Source organism: Mobula birostris, chromosome 25 (genome assembly GCF_030028105.1).
Source record: "Mobula birostris isolate sMobBir1 chromosome 25, sMobBir1.hap1, whole genome shotgun sequence".
In the NCBI taxonomy this organism is placed as follows: domain Eukaryota; kingdom Metazoa; phylum Chordata; class Chondrichthyes; order Myliobatiformes; family Myliobatidae; genus Mobula; species Mobula birostris.
The window spans coordinates 331,193-346,853 of NC_092394.1; the positions used below are offsets into that span (position 1 = coordinate 331,193).

At 42.7% G+C, this 15,661-nt stretch overlaps 1 protein-coding gene across 1 annotated transcript in view; it reads right to left on the bottom strand.

The window, feature by feature from the left end:
* Positions 1-15,661, bottom strand: part of LOC140187657 (integrin alpha-E-like) — a 308,395-nt gene that overhangs the window by 249,513 nt on the left and 43,221 nt on the right. The window contains exons 7-8 of the mRNA XM_072243179.1: positions 14,895-15,010; positions 5,983-6,137 (exon numbers count right to left, since the gene is read on the bottom strand). Of these exons, the coding sequence (XP_072099280.1) occupies positions 5,983-6,137; positions 14,895-15,010 (271 nt within the window). The remainder of the gene's footprint in view (positions 1-5,982; positions 6,138-14,894; positions 15,011-15,661) is intronic.

The following is a 15,661-nucleotide window of genomic DNA, read 5'->3' on the forward strand; positions in this document are numbered from 1 at the left end:
ACGCCACTCTTTCAGAAAGCAGGAAGGTAGCAGAAAGGAAATTATAGACCTGTTAACCTGACTTCAGTGCTTGGAAGATGTTGAAATCAATTGTTAAGGATGAGGTTATGGAGTACTTGGTGACACAGGACAAGATAGGACAAAGTCAGCATGATTTCCTCAAGGGAAAACCTTGCCTGTCGAGCCTGCTGAAGTTCTTTGATGAGATTACAAGTAGGATAGTGTAGTAAACCATATATGTTGTAACTGGGTTACCTGTCTGGACATGCCCCTCAGCTGGCTGTTCCTGTGGCTCCTCCCACAGACCCCTGAATAAAGGTGATTGTGCCATTGCTCCTCCCCTCAGTCCAGGGGCAGATACTCAGCATGGTGGAGGTCACATTTTACTGCTAATAAAAGCCTTTCAGTATTTACTCTACTTCCAGTCTTTTGGAGTTATTGATAGTGCATCAGATAGATAAAGGGGATGCAGTGAGCATTGTATATTTGGACTTTCAGAAGGCCTTTGACAAGTTGCCACACATGAGGCTGCTTACCAAGTTAAGAGCCCATGGTATTACTGGGAAGCTACTGGCACATTTAGAGCATTGGCTGATTGGTAGGAGGCAGCAAGTGGGAATAAAAGAATCCTTCTTTGGTTGGACTAGTGGTGTTCTGCATGGGTTGGTGTAGGGACTGTTTTTTATGCTGTACAACAATGATTTAGATGATGGAATAGATGGCTTTGTTGCCAAGTTTGCAGATGATATGAAGATTGGTGGAGGGGCAGGTAGTGTTGAGGAAACAGGTAGGCTGCAGAAGGACTTAGACAGATTAGGAGAATGGGCAAGAAAGTGGCAAATGAAATACAATCTTGAAAAATGCATGGTCATGCACTTTGGTAGTAGAAATAAATGTGCAGACTAAATGGGGAGAAAATACAAATATCTGAGGTTAACCTGTAGGTGGAGTCAGTGGTGAGGAAGGCAAATGCCATGTTAGCATTCATTTCAAGAGGTCTAGAATACAAGAGCAGGGATGTGATGCTGAGGCTTTAAAAGGCACTGGTGAGGCCTCACCTTGAGTATTGTGAACAATTTTGGTCTCCTCATCTCAAAAAAGATAGAAACATAGAAAACCTACAGCACAATACAGGCCCTTCAGCCCATAAAGCTATGCTGAAAATGACCCCACCTTAGAACTACCTAGGCTTTACCCATAGCCCTCTATTTTTCTAAGCTTCTTGTAGCCATCCAGGAGTCTCTTAAAAGACCCTATCTTTTCCACCTCCACCACCATTCCATGCACTCACCACTCTCTGCATAACAAACTTACCCCTGACAGCTCCTCTGTACCTATTTCCAAGCACCTTAAAACTATGCCCTCTCATGCTAGCCATTTCAGCCCTGGGGAAAAGCTTCTGACTATCCACATAATCAATGCCTCTCATTATCTTGTACACCTCTATCAGGTCACCTCTCATCCTCCACTGCTCCAAGGAGAGAAGGCCAAGTTCAGAGCCAACCTGCGCAGCAGTTACCATTAATACTATATTCTGCCATCATACTTGACCTACCAAATTGAACCACCTCACACTTATTTGGGTTGAACTCCATCTGCCACTTCTCAGTCCAGTTTTGCATCCTATCAATGTCCCGCTGCAAACTCTGACAGCCCTCCCCACTATCCACAACACCCCCAACCATGCACCTCTAATCCTCCCTCGCTCCAAGGAGAAAAGGCCAAGTTCACTCAACCTATTCTCAAAAGGCATGCTCCCCAGTCCAGGCAACATCCTTGTAAATCTCCTCTGCACCCTTTATATGGTTTCCACATCCCTCCTGAAGTGAGATGACCAGAACTGAGCACAGTACTTCAAGTGGGGTCTGACCAGGGTCCTATATAGCTGTAACATTACCTCTCGGCTCTTAAACTCAATCCTACGGTTGATGAAGGCCAATGCACCGTATGCCTTCTTAACCACAGAGTCAACCTGCACAGCAGTTACCATTAATACTATATTCTGCCATCATACTTGACCTACCAAATTGAACCACCTCACACTTATTTGGGTTGAACTCCATCTGCCACTTCTCAGTCCAGTTTTGCATCCTATCAATGTCCCAGCGCAAACTCTGATAGCCCTCCACACTATGCACAACACCCCCAACCTTTGTGTCATCAGCAAATTTATTAATCCATCCCTCCACTTCCTCATCCAGGTCATTTATAAAAAATCATGAAGAGTAGGGTCCCAGAACAGATCCCTGAGGCACACCACTGGTCACCATGCAGAATATGACCCATCCACAACCACTCTTTGCCCTCTGTGGGCAAGCCAATTCTGGATCCACAAAGCAAAGTCCCCTTAGAACCCATGCCTCCTTACTTTCTCAATAAGCCTTGCATGGGGCACCTTATCAAATGCCTTGCTGAAATCCATATACACTACATCTACTCCATCAATGTGTTTAGTCACATCCTCAAAAAATTCAATCAGGCTCGTAAGGCACAACCTGCCTTTGACAAAGCCATGCTGACTATTCCTAATCATATAATGCCTCTACAAATGTTCATAAATCCTGCCTCTCAGGATCTTCTCCCACCAAAACAAGCTTGTTATTATTACACCTTTCCAGAATCTGTCTCCCTATCTGCTCCTCGATGTCCCTGTTACTATTGGGTGGTCTATGATAAACACCCAGTATAGTTAGTGACCCCTTCCTGTTCCTAACTACCACCCACGGAGACTCCGTAGACAATCCTTCCATAACTTCCTCCTTTTCTGCAGCCGTAACACTATCTCTGATCAACAGTGCCACACCCCCACCTCTTTTACCTTCCTCCCTGTCCTTTCTGAAACATCTAAAACCCGGCACTTGAAGTAACCATTCCTGCCCCTGAGGCATCCAAGTCTCTGTAATGGCCACCACATCATAGCTCCAAGTACTGATCCACGCTCTAAACTCATCCGCTTTGTTCATGATGCTTCTTGCACTAAAATAGACACAACTCAAACCATCTCTATCCCTTCTCTATCACCTGTCTGTCCTCCCTCTCACACTGTCTCCAAGCTTCCTCTATATGTGAGCCAACCACCCATTCCTCCGTCTCTTCAGTTCGGTTCCCATCCCCCACCATTTCTAGTTTAAACTCTTCCCAATAGCCCTAGCAAATCTCCCTGCCAGGATATTGGTCCCCCCCAGATTCAAGTGCAACCTATCCATTTTGTACAGGTCATGCCTGCCTTTGAGGTCTTGCTTCTCAACTTCCTTCCTAACTCCCTGTAGACTGTTTTCAGGACCTCCTCCCTTTTCCTACCTATGTCGTTGGTACCAATATGTACCACCACCTCTGGCTGTTCACCTTCCCACTTTACGATAACATGGACCTGATCAGCAACATCCCGGACCCTGGCACCTGGGAGGCAAACTACCATCCGCGTTTCTTTCCTGCATCTACAGAATCGCTTGTCTGAGCCCCTAACTATAGAGTACCATATTACTGCTGCGTCCTTCCTTTTCCTACCCATCTGAGCCACAGGGCCAGACTCTGTGCCAGAGGCGTGGCCATTGTTGTTTCCCCCAGGTAGGCTGTCCCCCTCAACAGTACTCAAACAGGAGTACTTATTGTTAAGGGGGACAGCCACAGGGGTACTCTCTAGTATCTGACTCCTGCCCTTCCCTCTCCTGAATGTTACACTCTTATCTGTCTCCCGAGGCCCCGGTGTGACTACTTGCCTAAAGCTCCTCTCTATCACCTCCTCACTTTCCCTGTCCAGACAAAGGACATCAAGCTGCACCTCCAGTTGCCTAACCCGGTCCCTAAGGAGTTGTAGCTCGACGCTCCTGGTGCAGATGTGGCCGTCTGGGAAGCTGGGAGTCTCCCGGACATCCCATATCTGATACCCAATACAGAACACCAGCCTCACATACATACTATGTGTTTCTATTCCTCACAGATAACTTACCTTGCCTCAACCTGTTATCGCCGAAGCCTGAATGAGCCAAACCCCGACCATTCTGCCTCAGATCACTCCGTTGATGACCACTCTTTTGTTTTGTTGAATGCCCTCTCTTTTGCGTTTACATTAGCTTTGCTTCTCCTGTCAGCCATGGTTGTACTGTTTTGCCGTTTGAGTTTTTTTTCATTTTTGGAATACATCAATCCTGCACCCTCCTCATTTTCCCAGAAACTCGAGCCATTGCTGTTCTGCTTTAACAGTCTGACTGCATGCTTTCTTTACTTTTTTACAATTTGTCCTATCCTGAGTCCCTTCACTCCAGTTCCCAGCCTCTGCCAAGTTAGTTTAAACCCTCCCCAACAGCTCTAACAAACCTGCCCACAAGAATATTGGTCCCCTTTGGGCTCAGTGCAACCTTTGACTTTTGTGCAGGTCATGCCTCCCCCAGAAGAGATCCCAATGATCCAAGAACCTGAAGCCCTGCCCCCTGCACCAGCTCCTTAGTCACGCATTAATCTGCCAAATCATCCTGCTTCTACCTTCGCTGGCGCGTGGCACAGGCAGAAATCCAGAAATTACTACCCTGGGGGTCCTGCTTCTCAGCTTTCTGTCTCGTTCTCTAGATTCTCCAAGAAAGGAATTATCTAAGAAAGGATGTGCTGTAATTGGAGAGGGTTCAAAGGAGGTTCATGAAAGTGATTCCAGCATTGAAAAGCTTGTCATATGAAGAGCTTTTAATGGTTCTGGGCCTCTACTCATGGATTTCAGAAGAAAGCAGATGACCACATTGAAACCTATCGAATGTTGAAAGACCTTGAAAGAGTGGATATGAAAAGGATGTTTGTTATGGTGGGAGAGGTTAAGACTAGATGACACAGCCTCAGAATAGAAGGACATCCATTTAGAATGGAAATGAGGAAAATTTTATTTCGCCAGAGAGTAGTGAATCTGTGGAATTCATTGCCACATGTGGCTGTGGAGGCCAAGTCAGTGGGTATATTTAAGGCAGAGGAAGATAGATTCTTGATCAGACATGTTATGAAGGGATATGGGGAGGAGGCAGGAAATTGGAGCAGAGAGGGAAAATGGATCAGCCATGACAAAATGGCGAAACAGGCCTGATGGGCCATATGGTCTAATTCTGCTCCTATATCTTATGGTCTTGTGGCTTCTACAGATATGTTAAGAACAAAAGGGACAAAATTGGCCAACTGGAAGATCAGAATGGTGATCTATGCGTGGAGCCAAAAGGGATGAGGGAGATTGTAAATTGATTTTTTGCATCTGTATTTACTCGGGAAACAAGCACAATCTATAGAAGTGAGACAAACCAACATTCAGGTCATGGACCCTGTAAAGATTACAGAGGAGCAGAGCTTTGCTGTTTTGAGGCCCCAGGATCTGACAACATGTTCGCTTGGACCATGTGGGAGACAAATGCAGAAATTGCAGGGGCCCGAGCAGAGATATTTCTAAGCAACACGTGAGGTACTAGAGGATTGGAGTGTAGCAAATTTTGTTCCACTGCTTCGGAAAGGCTCTAAGAATAAACCAAAACATTACAGGCCAGTGTGCCTGACATCAGTAGACATTGGAAGGCAATCTAAGTGACCGGATATATAACTTTGAGGAAGTTACCAAGAAAGTTGATGAAGGCATAAGTGAATGTTGTCTATATGGACTTCAGCAAGGTTTTTGACAAGATCCTGCATGGGAGGTTGCTTAAGAAGGTTCAGTCGCTCGGCACTCACGATGAGGTAATAAATTGGATCCAACATTGGCTTTGTGGGAGAAGCCAGAGAGTGATATGAGATGGTTGCCTCTCTGACTGGAGGTCTGTGAATACTACAAGGATCAGCACTGGGTCTGTTATTGTTTGTCATCCATATCAGCATCTGAATGATAGTGTGGTTAACTGGATCAGCAAGTCTGCGATTTAACACCAAGATTTGGGGTATAGTAGACAGCGAGGATGACAACCAAAGGGTGCAGTGGAATGTATGTAATATAGTAATGACTGCAGAATATTTAATACTCACAGAACATGCTGTATTGCAGAGGCTGTCTTTGTGACTTTACCCAGCTGAGTCATATTTCTCACAATTGAGAAAATTCCAGAACGCAAGTTTTGACTGGCCTGCAGATCAAATACTGTTTCAATTTCTTCTCCATATTGAACCAATGCAAATTCACACTGTTAATGGAAAACAGAGATAAATTTTAGTGACTACTCAGTCACAAACTGCCATTTGAAAATTATTATTTCATTCCAACTTGTACATATAAAACCCCCCTAAAGAAAGCAAATAATGGAAAGCACTTTAAAAGAGCAGAATCAGACTTTTTTTTGAAGGAATGGAAATCACCCTCTCCCCCTTCCTTCCGGAGATGGATGGCTGATACGATTTCGGTCATGCAGATGGAGAAGCTCAGGTTCTTGAGAACCAATTCAATTATAAAATTTTTGGCTATCTGGGACCCATTTCTTACCTACCTAGACGAGGCAGGGGACAGATGAATAATTTCCCCCCAGCTGATCTCTCATAGCCCTCATTCAAGACTTAATGTCTAGCATTTTTGAGCACTCTGTATAACACGCATCCCTCCAACGTTATGTCCCTTCTTTCTTTCTTTTTTTTTTTGCTTATTTTATTTTTACACATGTCTGAGCTTATATGTCCTTATTAATTTTATTCTTCTTTGAAAATTTTGAAAATAAAGTATTTAAAAAAAGCACAATCAAACAAAATATTACTCCAAGTTTGTTTGTTTATTTCGTTAGAGATGAAGTGTAGAACAAGCCATCTAGCACTTCGAATCACACTGCCCAGCAACTACCAATTAACCCTAGTCTAATCACAGGACAATTTATAATTACTAATTAACCCACTATCTGATACATACATTGACTGTGGGAGGAAACCAGAGTACTCGGAGAAAACCGACACAGACACGGAGAGGAACATGAAAACAACATTTTAGAGGATGCCAGAATTGAACTTCGAACTCCGATGTCCCAAACTGTAAGAACCACTACACCACCTTGGCGCCATATGTGGTTGAATGACCCAGGTGTTGGTCAGAGGTAGATTTTGACAAGTGTCATGAAATAAGGTAGAGATCGAGAGGGATTTTAAGAGGTTAGGGAAGGAATTACAGCTTAACATTTTGCCAGGTGGAGGTATTCAGCTTGATGGCGGGAAAATGAAATTCAGAAAAGATAAGAAGAGAAGAACTGGATGTAAAGAGATAGCCTAACATTGTCAGGCTGAAGACAGTTACTGAGATAGGGCTGGGGCAAAGAAAAGAAGGATTTGAAAATAAAGAGCATTTAAAAGCAAGCTGATGAGAACCCCATGAAACTAATTTCAGGACGAAATATAAAACCAATATATATCAAGCTGTCATGTCATCTATCCCTTTGCCTCTTCAGATGCAGCATGATCTGCTGAGTTCTTCTACCACATTTTTGTTCCTGATCTTGGCATGTACTAGATGGGCTGAAGGGCCTGTTGTACTCTTTTATGACTCTATCTGCAGAGCCTTGTGACTCCATTTTACACTCCAGTACTTCTGCATGTTAACTATTCATTGGAAGAAATACAAGAGGCAATCTCTGGCTAGCCCGGTAGCTCTTAATGTAACTGCTTCAAGTCATGGAGCTGATTTGGGGAAAACAAATCCTCTCAAGTGTTAAGTGAGCAATGGGAAATAGTGCTGCATCTCGTTAATGAACTGGTCACAATGAACACCCATGGCAGGCATATTGATATTTGTAGTCCTACTCTATAACCAGATAACCTTAGAAACATCTGCAGAAGAATCAAGTTGCCCCTTCAGGAATTGAATCAGAGGAAATTTAGGAGAGAAAACAATAAGACCATAAGACATCGGAGCAGATTTAATCCATTTGGCCCATCAAATCTACTCCACCATTCCATCATGGCTGATTCATTATCCCTCTCAATCCCATTCCCTTGCCTTCTCCCCATAATCTTTGACACTCTGACTAATTAAGAACCAATCAACCTCTACCTTAAATATACTCAATGACTTGTCCTCCACAGCTGTCTCTGGCAATGAACTGCACAGATTCACTACCCTCTGACTAAAGAAATTCTTCCTCATGTCTGTTCTTAATGGATGTCCCTCTATTCCGAGGCTGTGCCGTCTGATCCTAGACTCACCCCATCCTCTCTACATTCACTCTCTCACGGCCTTTCTATAGTCGATAGGTTTCAACAAGGTGGCCCCCTCATTCTTCTAAACTCCAGCGAGTAAAGTCCCAGAGTCATTAAATACTCCTCATACATGAACCTTTTCATTCCCAAATCATTCTTGTGAACCTCCTTTGGACCCTCTCCAACGTCAGCATATATTTTTTAAATAAGAGGCCCAACACTGCTCACAATGATCCAAGCGCAATCTGACCAATGCCCTATAAAGTCTCAATATTACATCCTTGCTCCTATATTCTAGTCCACTCAAAATAATTGCTAACATTGCATTTGCCTTCCTTAGCACCAACCTAACCTGCAGGTTAATCTTCAGAGAATCTTGCACAGGGATTCTCAAGATCCTTTGCACCTCAGGTTTTTGAATTTTTTGCCCATTTAGAAGATAGTCTATGCCTTTATTCCTTCTACCAAAGTGCATTACTAGACATCTCCCTACACTATATTCCATCTGCCACTTCTTTTCCCATTCTCTCAATCTGTTTAAGTCCCTCTACTGAATCCCTGTTTATTCAACCCTACTTGCCCCTCACCTATCTATGTATTGTGTGCAAACTTGGTCACAAATGTTCTCTTCCATTACAAGAGGACAATACGCCCATAATTTCTTTGTTGTTTAAAAAAATAGTTACTTGATCTAACACTAACCCTAATGTTTAATAATCAGAAGACCATAAGATACAGGAGCAGAATTAGGCCATTTGGCCCATCAAGTCTGCTCTGTCATTTCATCATGGCTGATCCATTTTTCCTCTCAGCCCCAGTCTCCTGTTTTCCCTCCATATCCCTTCATGCCCTGAGCAATCAAGAATCTATCAACCTCTGCCTTAAATAAATATACAGATTTGGCCTTCACGGTTGCCTGTGGCAATGAATTCCACAGATTCACCACTCTCTGGCTTAAGAAATTCCACCTCATATCCATTCTAAAAGGACACCCCTTTATTCTGAGACTCTGTCTTTTGGTCTTAGACTCTCTCACCATAGGAAACATCCTCTCCACATTCACTCTATCAAGGCATTTCACCATTTGATATCTTCAATGAGGTCACCCCTCATTCTACTGAATTCTGGTGAATTCTAGTAATGGCCCAATTTTCCACCATTAACTTCTGCTTTCTACCATCAACTAATTGTGTATCCAGTTAACTAGGTCTCCCTGAATTCAATGTATCATGTGGAACTTTATCAAAAGTTTGCATCAGTCTTCACTGTGAAAGACGCTAGCAATGTGCCAGAGGTCTGTGGGTGTTAGAGAACAAGAGTGAGTGCCATTGCTATTACAAAAGAAAAGTGCTAGGCAAACTGAAAGGTATTAAGATGGATAAGTCACCTGGACCAGATGGACTACATCCCAGAGTCCTGAGAAAGGTTGCAGAAGAGCTAATAGATGCATTGGTTGTGATCTTTCAAGAATCACTTGTTTCTGGCATGGTCCTGGAGGACTGGAAAATTGCAAATGTCGCTCCACTCCTTAAGAAGGGATGAGGGCAAAAACAAAAGGAAATTATAGGACACTTAGCATAACTTCAGTGGTTGGGAAAGTGATGGAGTCTATTATTAAGGATGAGGTTTCGGGATACTTGGAGACTAATAATGGAGTAAGTCAAAGTCAGCATAGTTTCTATCAAGGGATGTCTTGCCTGACAAAACTGTCATAATTCCTTGAGGAAGTAGCAAGCAGGGTGGACACAGGAGAGGCAGTGGATGTCACTTACTTCGATTTTCAGAAGGCATTTGATAAGGTGAAAAACATGAGGCTGTTTAACAAGATAAAATCCTATGGTGTTACAGGAAAGATACTGGCGTGGATAGAGGAATAGCTGACCAGGCAGAAAGCAGCGAGTGGGAATAAAAGGGGCCTTTTCTGGTCAGCTACCTGTGACTAGTGGTGTTCCTCAAGGGTCAGTATTGGGACAGCTGCTTTGCATATTGTTTGTCAATGATTTAGAGATTGGAATTGATGGCTTTGTGGATGATACAAAGATAGATGGAGAGGTAGGTAATGGTGAGGAAGCAATGCATTTGTAGCTGGACTTAGAAAAATTAAAAGAATGAGCAAAGAAGTAGCTGATGGAATACAGTGTTGGGAAATGTATGATAATGTTTAGTAAAAGGAACAATAGAGCAGACCATTATCTAAATGGGGAGAAAATTCAAACATCAAAGGGGCAAAAGGACTGAGGAGTCCTTGTGCAAGACTCCTAGAAGGTTAATTCACAGGTTGAGTCTGTGGTAAAGGAGGGAGATGCAATGTTTGCATTTATTTCAAGGGGAATAGAATATAAAAGCAAAGAGATAATACTAAGACTTTATAAGACACTGGTCAGGCTGCACTTGAAGTATTCTCAACAGTTTTGGGGTCCATATCTCAAAAAGGATGTGTTGTCATTGGAGTAAGTCAAAAGGAGGTTCACAAGGATGATTTTGGGAATGATGGGGTTAACATATGAGGAGTGGTTGGCAGCGTGGGCTTGAACTTGCTGGAATTTAGAAGAATGCAAGGGGACCTCATTGAAGTCTACCAAATTTTGAAAGGACTAAAGGTGGATGTAGAGGGGATGTTTCCTTTGGTGGGGTTACCCAGAACTAGAAGGCACAACCTCAAATTTGCAGGGCAAGCTTTTAGAAGAGAGGTAAGGAGGAATTTTTTTAGCCAGAGAGTAGTGAATCTGTGGAATGCTCTGCCACAGACTGTGGTGAAGGCCATATATTTAAAGTGGAAGTTGATAGCTTCCTGATTGGTCAAGGTATCAAAGGATATGGCAGGAGTATGGGGTTGAGAGAGATCCGGGATCAGCCATGATGGAATGGCAGAACAGACTCAATGGGCTGAATGGCCTAATTCTGCTTCTTTGTCTAAAGGCCTTACTTAAAATACACACAAACCACCTCTACCACCGTGCTACTATGAATACTCTTGGTTACATCATCAAAAATTTCAAATCAACTTGTTATACATGATCCCCCCTATACAAAGCTATGCTGACTACTCCGATCAGCCATCTTTCTAGATATACTGAGTACATATCTTATCACTTGGCATCCTCCCCAGTAACTTGCCCACCAGAGATGTCACACTTACAATGCCTATACAAAGTATTCACCCCCCTTGGAAGTTTTCATGTTTTCTTCTTTCACAAATTGAATCACAGTGGATTTAATTTGGCTTTCTTTTGACACTGATCAACAGACTCTTTCATTTCAAAGTGAAATCAGATCTCACAAAGTATTCTAAATTAATTACAAGTATAAAACACAGAAGAATTGATTGCATAAGTACTCACCCCCTCGAATCAGTATTCAGTAGATGTAACTTTGACAGCAATTACAGCCTTGAGTCTGTGTGAATAGGTCTCTATCAGCTTTGCACATCCGGACACTGCAATTTTCCCCATTCTTCTTCACAAAACTGCTCAAGCTCTGTCAGATTGCAAGGGGATCGTGAACGTGCAGCCGTTTTCAAGTCCAGCCACAAATTCTCAGTTGCATTGAGGTCTGGACTCTGACTTGACCACCAGAACATTAACTTTGTTGTTTTAAAGCCATTCCTGTGTAGCCTTGGCTTTATGGTTGGGGTCATTGTCTTGCTGGAAAATAAATCTCCCAAGTCACAATTCTGTTGCAGACTACATCAGGTTTTCCTCCAGGATTTCCCTGCATCTTGGTGCATTCCTTTTACCCTCTACCTTCACAAGCCTTCCAAGACCTGCTGCAGTGAAGCATCCCCACAGCATGATGCAGCCACCACCATGCTTCACGGTAGGGATTGTGTGTTTTTGATGATGTGTGGAGTTTGGCTTATGCCAAACATAATATTTATTCTGTTGGCCAAAAAGCTCAATTTTGGTTTCATTAGACCATAGAACCTTCTTCCAGCTGACTTCAGAGTTCCTGCATGCCTTCTGGCAAACTCTAACCAAGATTTTATGTGAGCTTTTTTCAACAGTGTCTTTCTCTTTACCACTCTCCCATAAAGCTGCGACTGGATGAAGCACCTGGGCAACAGCTGATGTATTTGCAGTCTCTCCCATCGCAGCCACTGATCTCCTCCAGAGTTGTCATAAGTCTCTTGGTTGCCTCCCTCACTAGTCCCCTTCTTAAACAGCCACTGGGTTTTTGAGGATGACCTGCTCTAGGCAGATTTACAGCTGTGCCATATTCTTTCCATTTCTTGATGATTGACTTAACTGTACTCAGTGACTTGGAAATGTTCTCATATCCAACTCCTGAGTTGTGATTTGCAATAAACCTTTTGCAGAGTTGCTTGAAGTATTCTTTTGTCTTCATGGTGTAGTTTTTGCCAGAATACGGACTCACTAACAGTTGGCACTTCCAGAAACAGGTGTATTTTTACTGCAATCAATTGAAACACCTTGACTGCACATGGTGATCTCCATTTAACTAATTATGTGACTTCTGAAGCCAATTGGCTGCACCAGTGATAATTTAGTGTATCATATTAGAGAGGGTAAATACTTACGCAATCAATTATTTTGTGTTTTATATTTGTAATTAACTTAGATCACTTTGTAGCGATCTGTTTTCACCTTGACTTGAAAGACTCTTTTTCTGTTGATCAGTGTCAAAAAGGCCAAATTAAATCCATTGTGATTCAATGTTGTAAAATATTAAAACATAAAAACTTCCAAGGAGGGTGAATACTTTTTATAGACACTGTATTTATCTATAGTTCTGTTGCTCCTTGTCACTCTTTTAAAGGGATAACATTTGCTAGATTCCACCCTACTGGCTCCTCACCTATGGCTAACAATGATCAAGTATGTCAGCCAGGACTCCTGTCACATTTTCTCCTCCAGCCTCCCACGGTATTCTGGGAAATACCTGATCAGGCTCTGAAGATTTATCTACTTTCATACCTTTTAAGATATTCATCAAGTTTAATTTTAAGTTGAATTATCATTCAAACATGTGTGAATACTCATGAATACAGCCAAATGAAAGAGCGTTCCTATGGGGCCAAGTCACACAAAAAATATATATATAGCCCAAGTCCCTGAGTGACATGTCCTGTAAATTGATAGTGCATGGGTGTTGTCGGCAAGAGCAAGCAGGTCTCAGCAGTCTGCAGACAAGTGTACACATGCACGCACGTAATCCAGCTTGTTTTCTACTGAGCAAATACTGGAGCACAGCACTGATGGGAGAGGCCAGCCCTCAATCCAGCATGGATGCGTGCCACACCTCCTCCCCAACATCTCCCCTACTGGACTAGCAAGCCCACAGCATGAGGCCTAGTCCTCGCTACAACCAAAGCCAAGCAGCTCCTCTGCCATTGGTCTCGCCAATAAACCAGTGACCTGGACTTGCAGTATTTTACATTACCATTGTCTAACAGTGTCTTGTGATTGCAAGAAATAAGTCCAAGACAACCACTCACTGTTACACTATACACCGCCTTCAGGCACCGACTTCAACATCTTTTTGCAACACAGTGCGCACCAAGTCCAGCTCCTCCAGCTCCTCTGCAAATGAGCAACTTGCTGATACGGTAGACCTCCAGTACTTGAAGTTCTTAACTCTACCTTTGTCTTGCAATTGTAAAATGACATTTAAAAAGGCTTTGGTTGGCCCCAGAGAGGCCGCTGAATCTGAGCATGATGCCATCTTACTGGAAGGAAGATCAGCTTCTTTACTAAACTGCAGACTATCCCCAAAACCTCCCCATTTAAACCACGACACCATAAGACATAGAAGCAGAATTAGGCTATCTGGCCCATCAAGTCTGCTCTGCCAGTCAATCATGGCTGTTCCTTTTTTCTATCTCCTCCTCAACCCCAGTTTCTGGCTCTCTCCCCCTAACCTTTGATGCCATGTCCAATCAAAAACCTATCAATCTCTGCCTTAAATACACCCAACGACCTGGCCTCCACAGCTGCATGTGGCAACAAATTCCACAAATTCACCAACATTTCACTACAGAAATTTCTCCACATCTCTGTTTTGAAAGGCCACCGCTCTATCCTGAGGCTGTGTCCTCTTGTCCTAGACTCGCCCACCATGGGAAATATCCTTTCCACATCTACTCTGTCTAGGCCTTTCAACATTTGAAAGGTTTCAGTAAGATACCCCCTCATCCTTCTGAAATTTACTTTTCATTTAAATTTACTTTCCTTGTTCCATTCTTCTTGTCTTTCTCCATGAGAAAAAACAAAGGAGAAAGAGTCATTAAGGACTTCGCTCAGCTACTGCTCACACAAATATATCCCATTTGGTCTTTCAGAGGCCCTATTCTCCCCCTGGTTACTTTTCTCCCCTTAATATACTTACAAAATCTCTTTGGATTTTACTTAATCTTCTCTGCCAATTCTATCTTATACCACTTACACTGTTAACAGTGACTTCACCCTGTTACACTGTTACAAGCATCCCAGTGTAAACTCAGGCTACAGTATTTCACCTTTCACAGGCATGTTACAGCACTCAAGATTCAACAATGAAATCAACAACTCAGGCCAGTTCTCCAGTTCTGATGAAAGGTAATCAAGATGTAACATTAACCCAATATTTTCCCCTCACAAATGCCACTTGGTCTACCGAGGACTTCCACCTTTTCTGTTTTTACTTGTGATTTATCTGTTTTTTATACCTTCATCTTTTTGCTTTGTTTATTATAAATAGTTGACATTTTCTGCTTTGAAATTAATCTATACATTAGCCCAAGTTCTGCATTTTCAGTCATTTTCATTAATTACCTCAAAGCATCTTTTCCAAATATTTCTTGTTATGGTTATAACAAAATCTTTTGCTATTTCAAAATCCTGCTTGTCAATGCTTCCTGATCCATCCAGAACAATTGCAATCTCTGTGCCTGCAAAAACAAAATCTTTATAAGTACCTGTGAAACAAGCATGCATCACATTAGCTCAGTTCTAAGAAGCATCAACCCTCAATTTCTTATTCTCACATTTTAAGAAACTTTAGATGGGTTTTAGTGATTTAATGTCCCACTTAAGTGCATTTCCTGTGTAGGTGTCAGTACCATTCTGCCAGTCAAGTTCTAATTTCATGTATTCGAGCTTTAACTTTCTATCAATAAAAAATTAAATCATTTGCAATAGAATTTACTTTGGAATGGAATTCCCCTCCCAGCAATCAAGGCTAGAAACACAATTTACAATTTTCAAATCTGATGGTCTTCAAACAGTCTGGAATCACGGATGGTGTCTGCAAACATATTCCACTGCACTCTGGCAAGCACACATGGATTTCTACTGCACCTGACTTAATCGCAGGACACTGCAGAGATGGTACAGACAGCTCAGCGCATCTGTAGCTGTGAATTTCCCATGATTCAGGACATTTACAAGGACAGGTGTGTAAAAAGGGCCCGTAGGATTACCGGGGACCCAAGTCACCCCAACCACAATCTATTCCAACTGCTACCATCCAGGAAGTGGTACCACAGCATAAAAACCAGGACCAACAGGCTCCGGGACAGCTTCTTCCACCAGGCCATCAA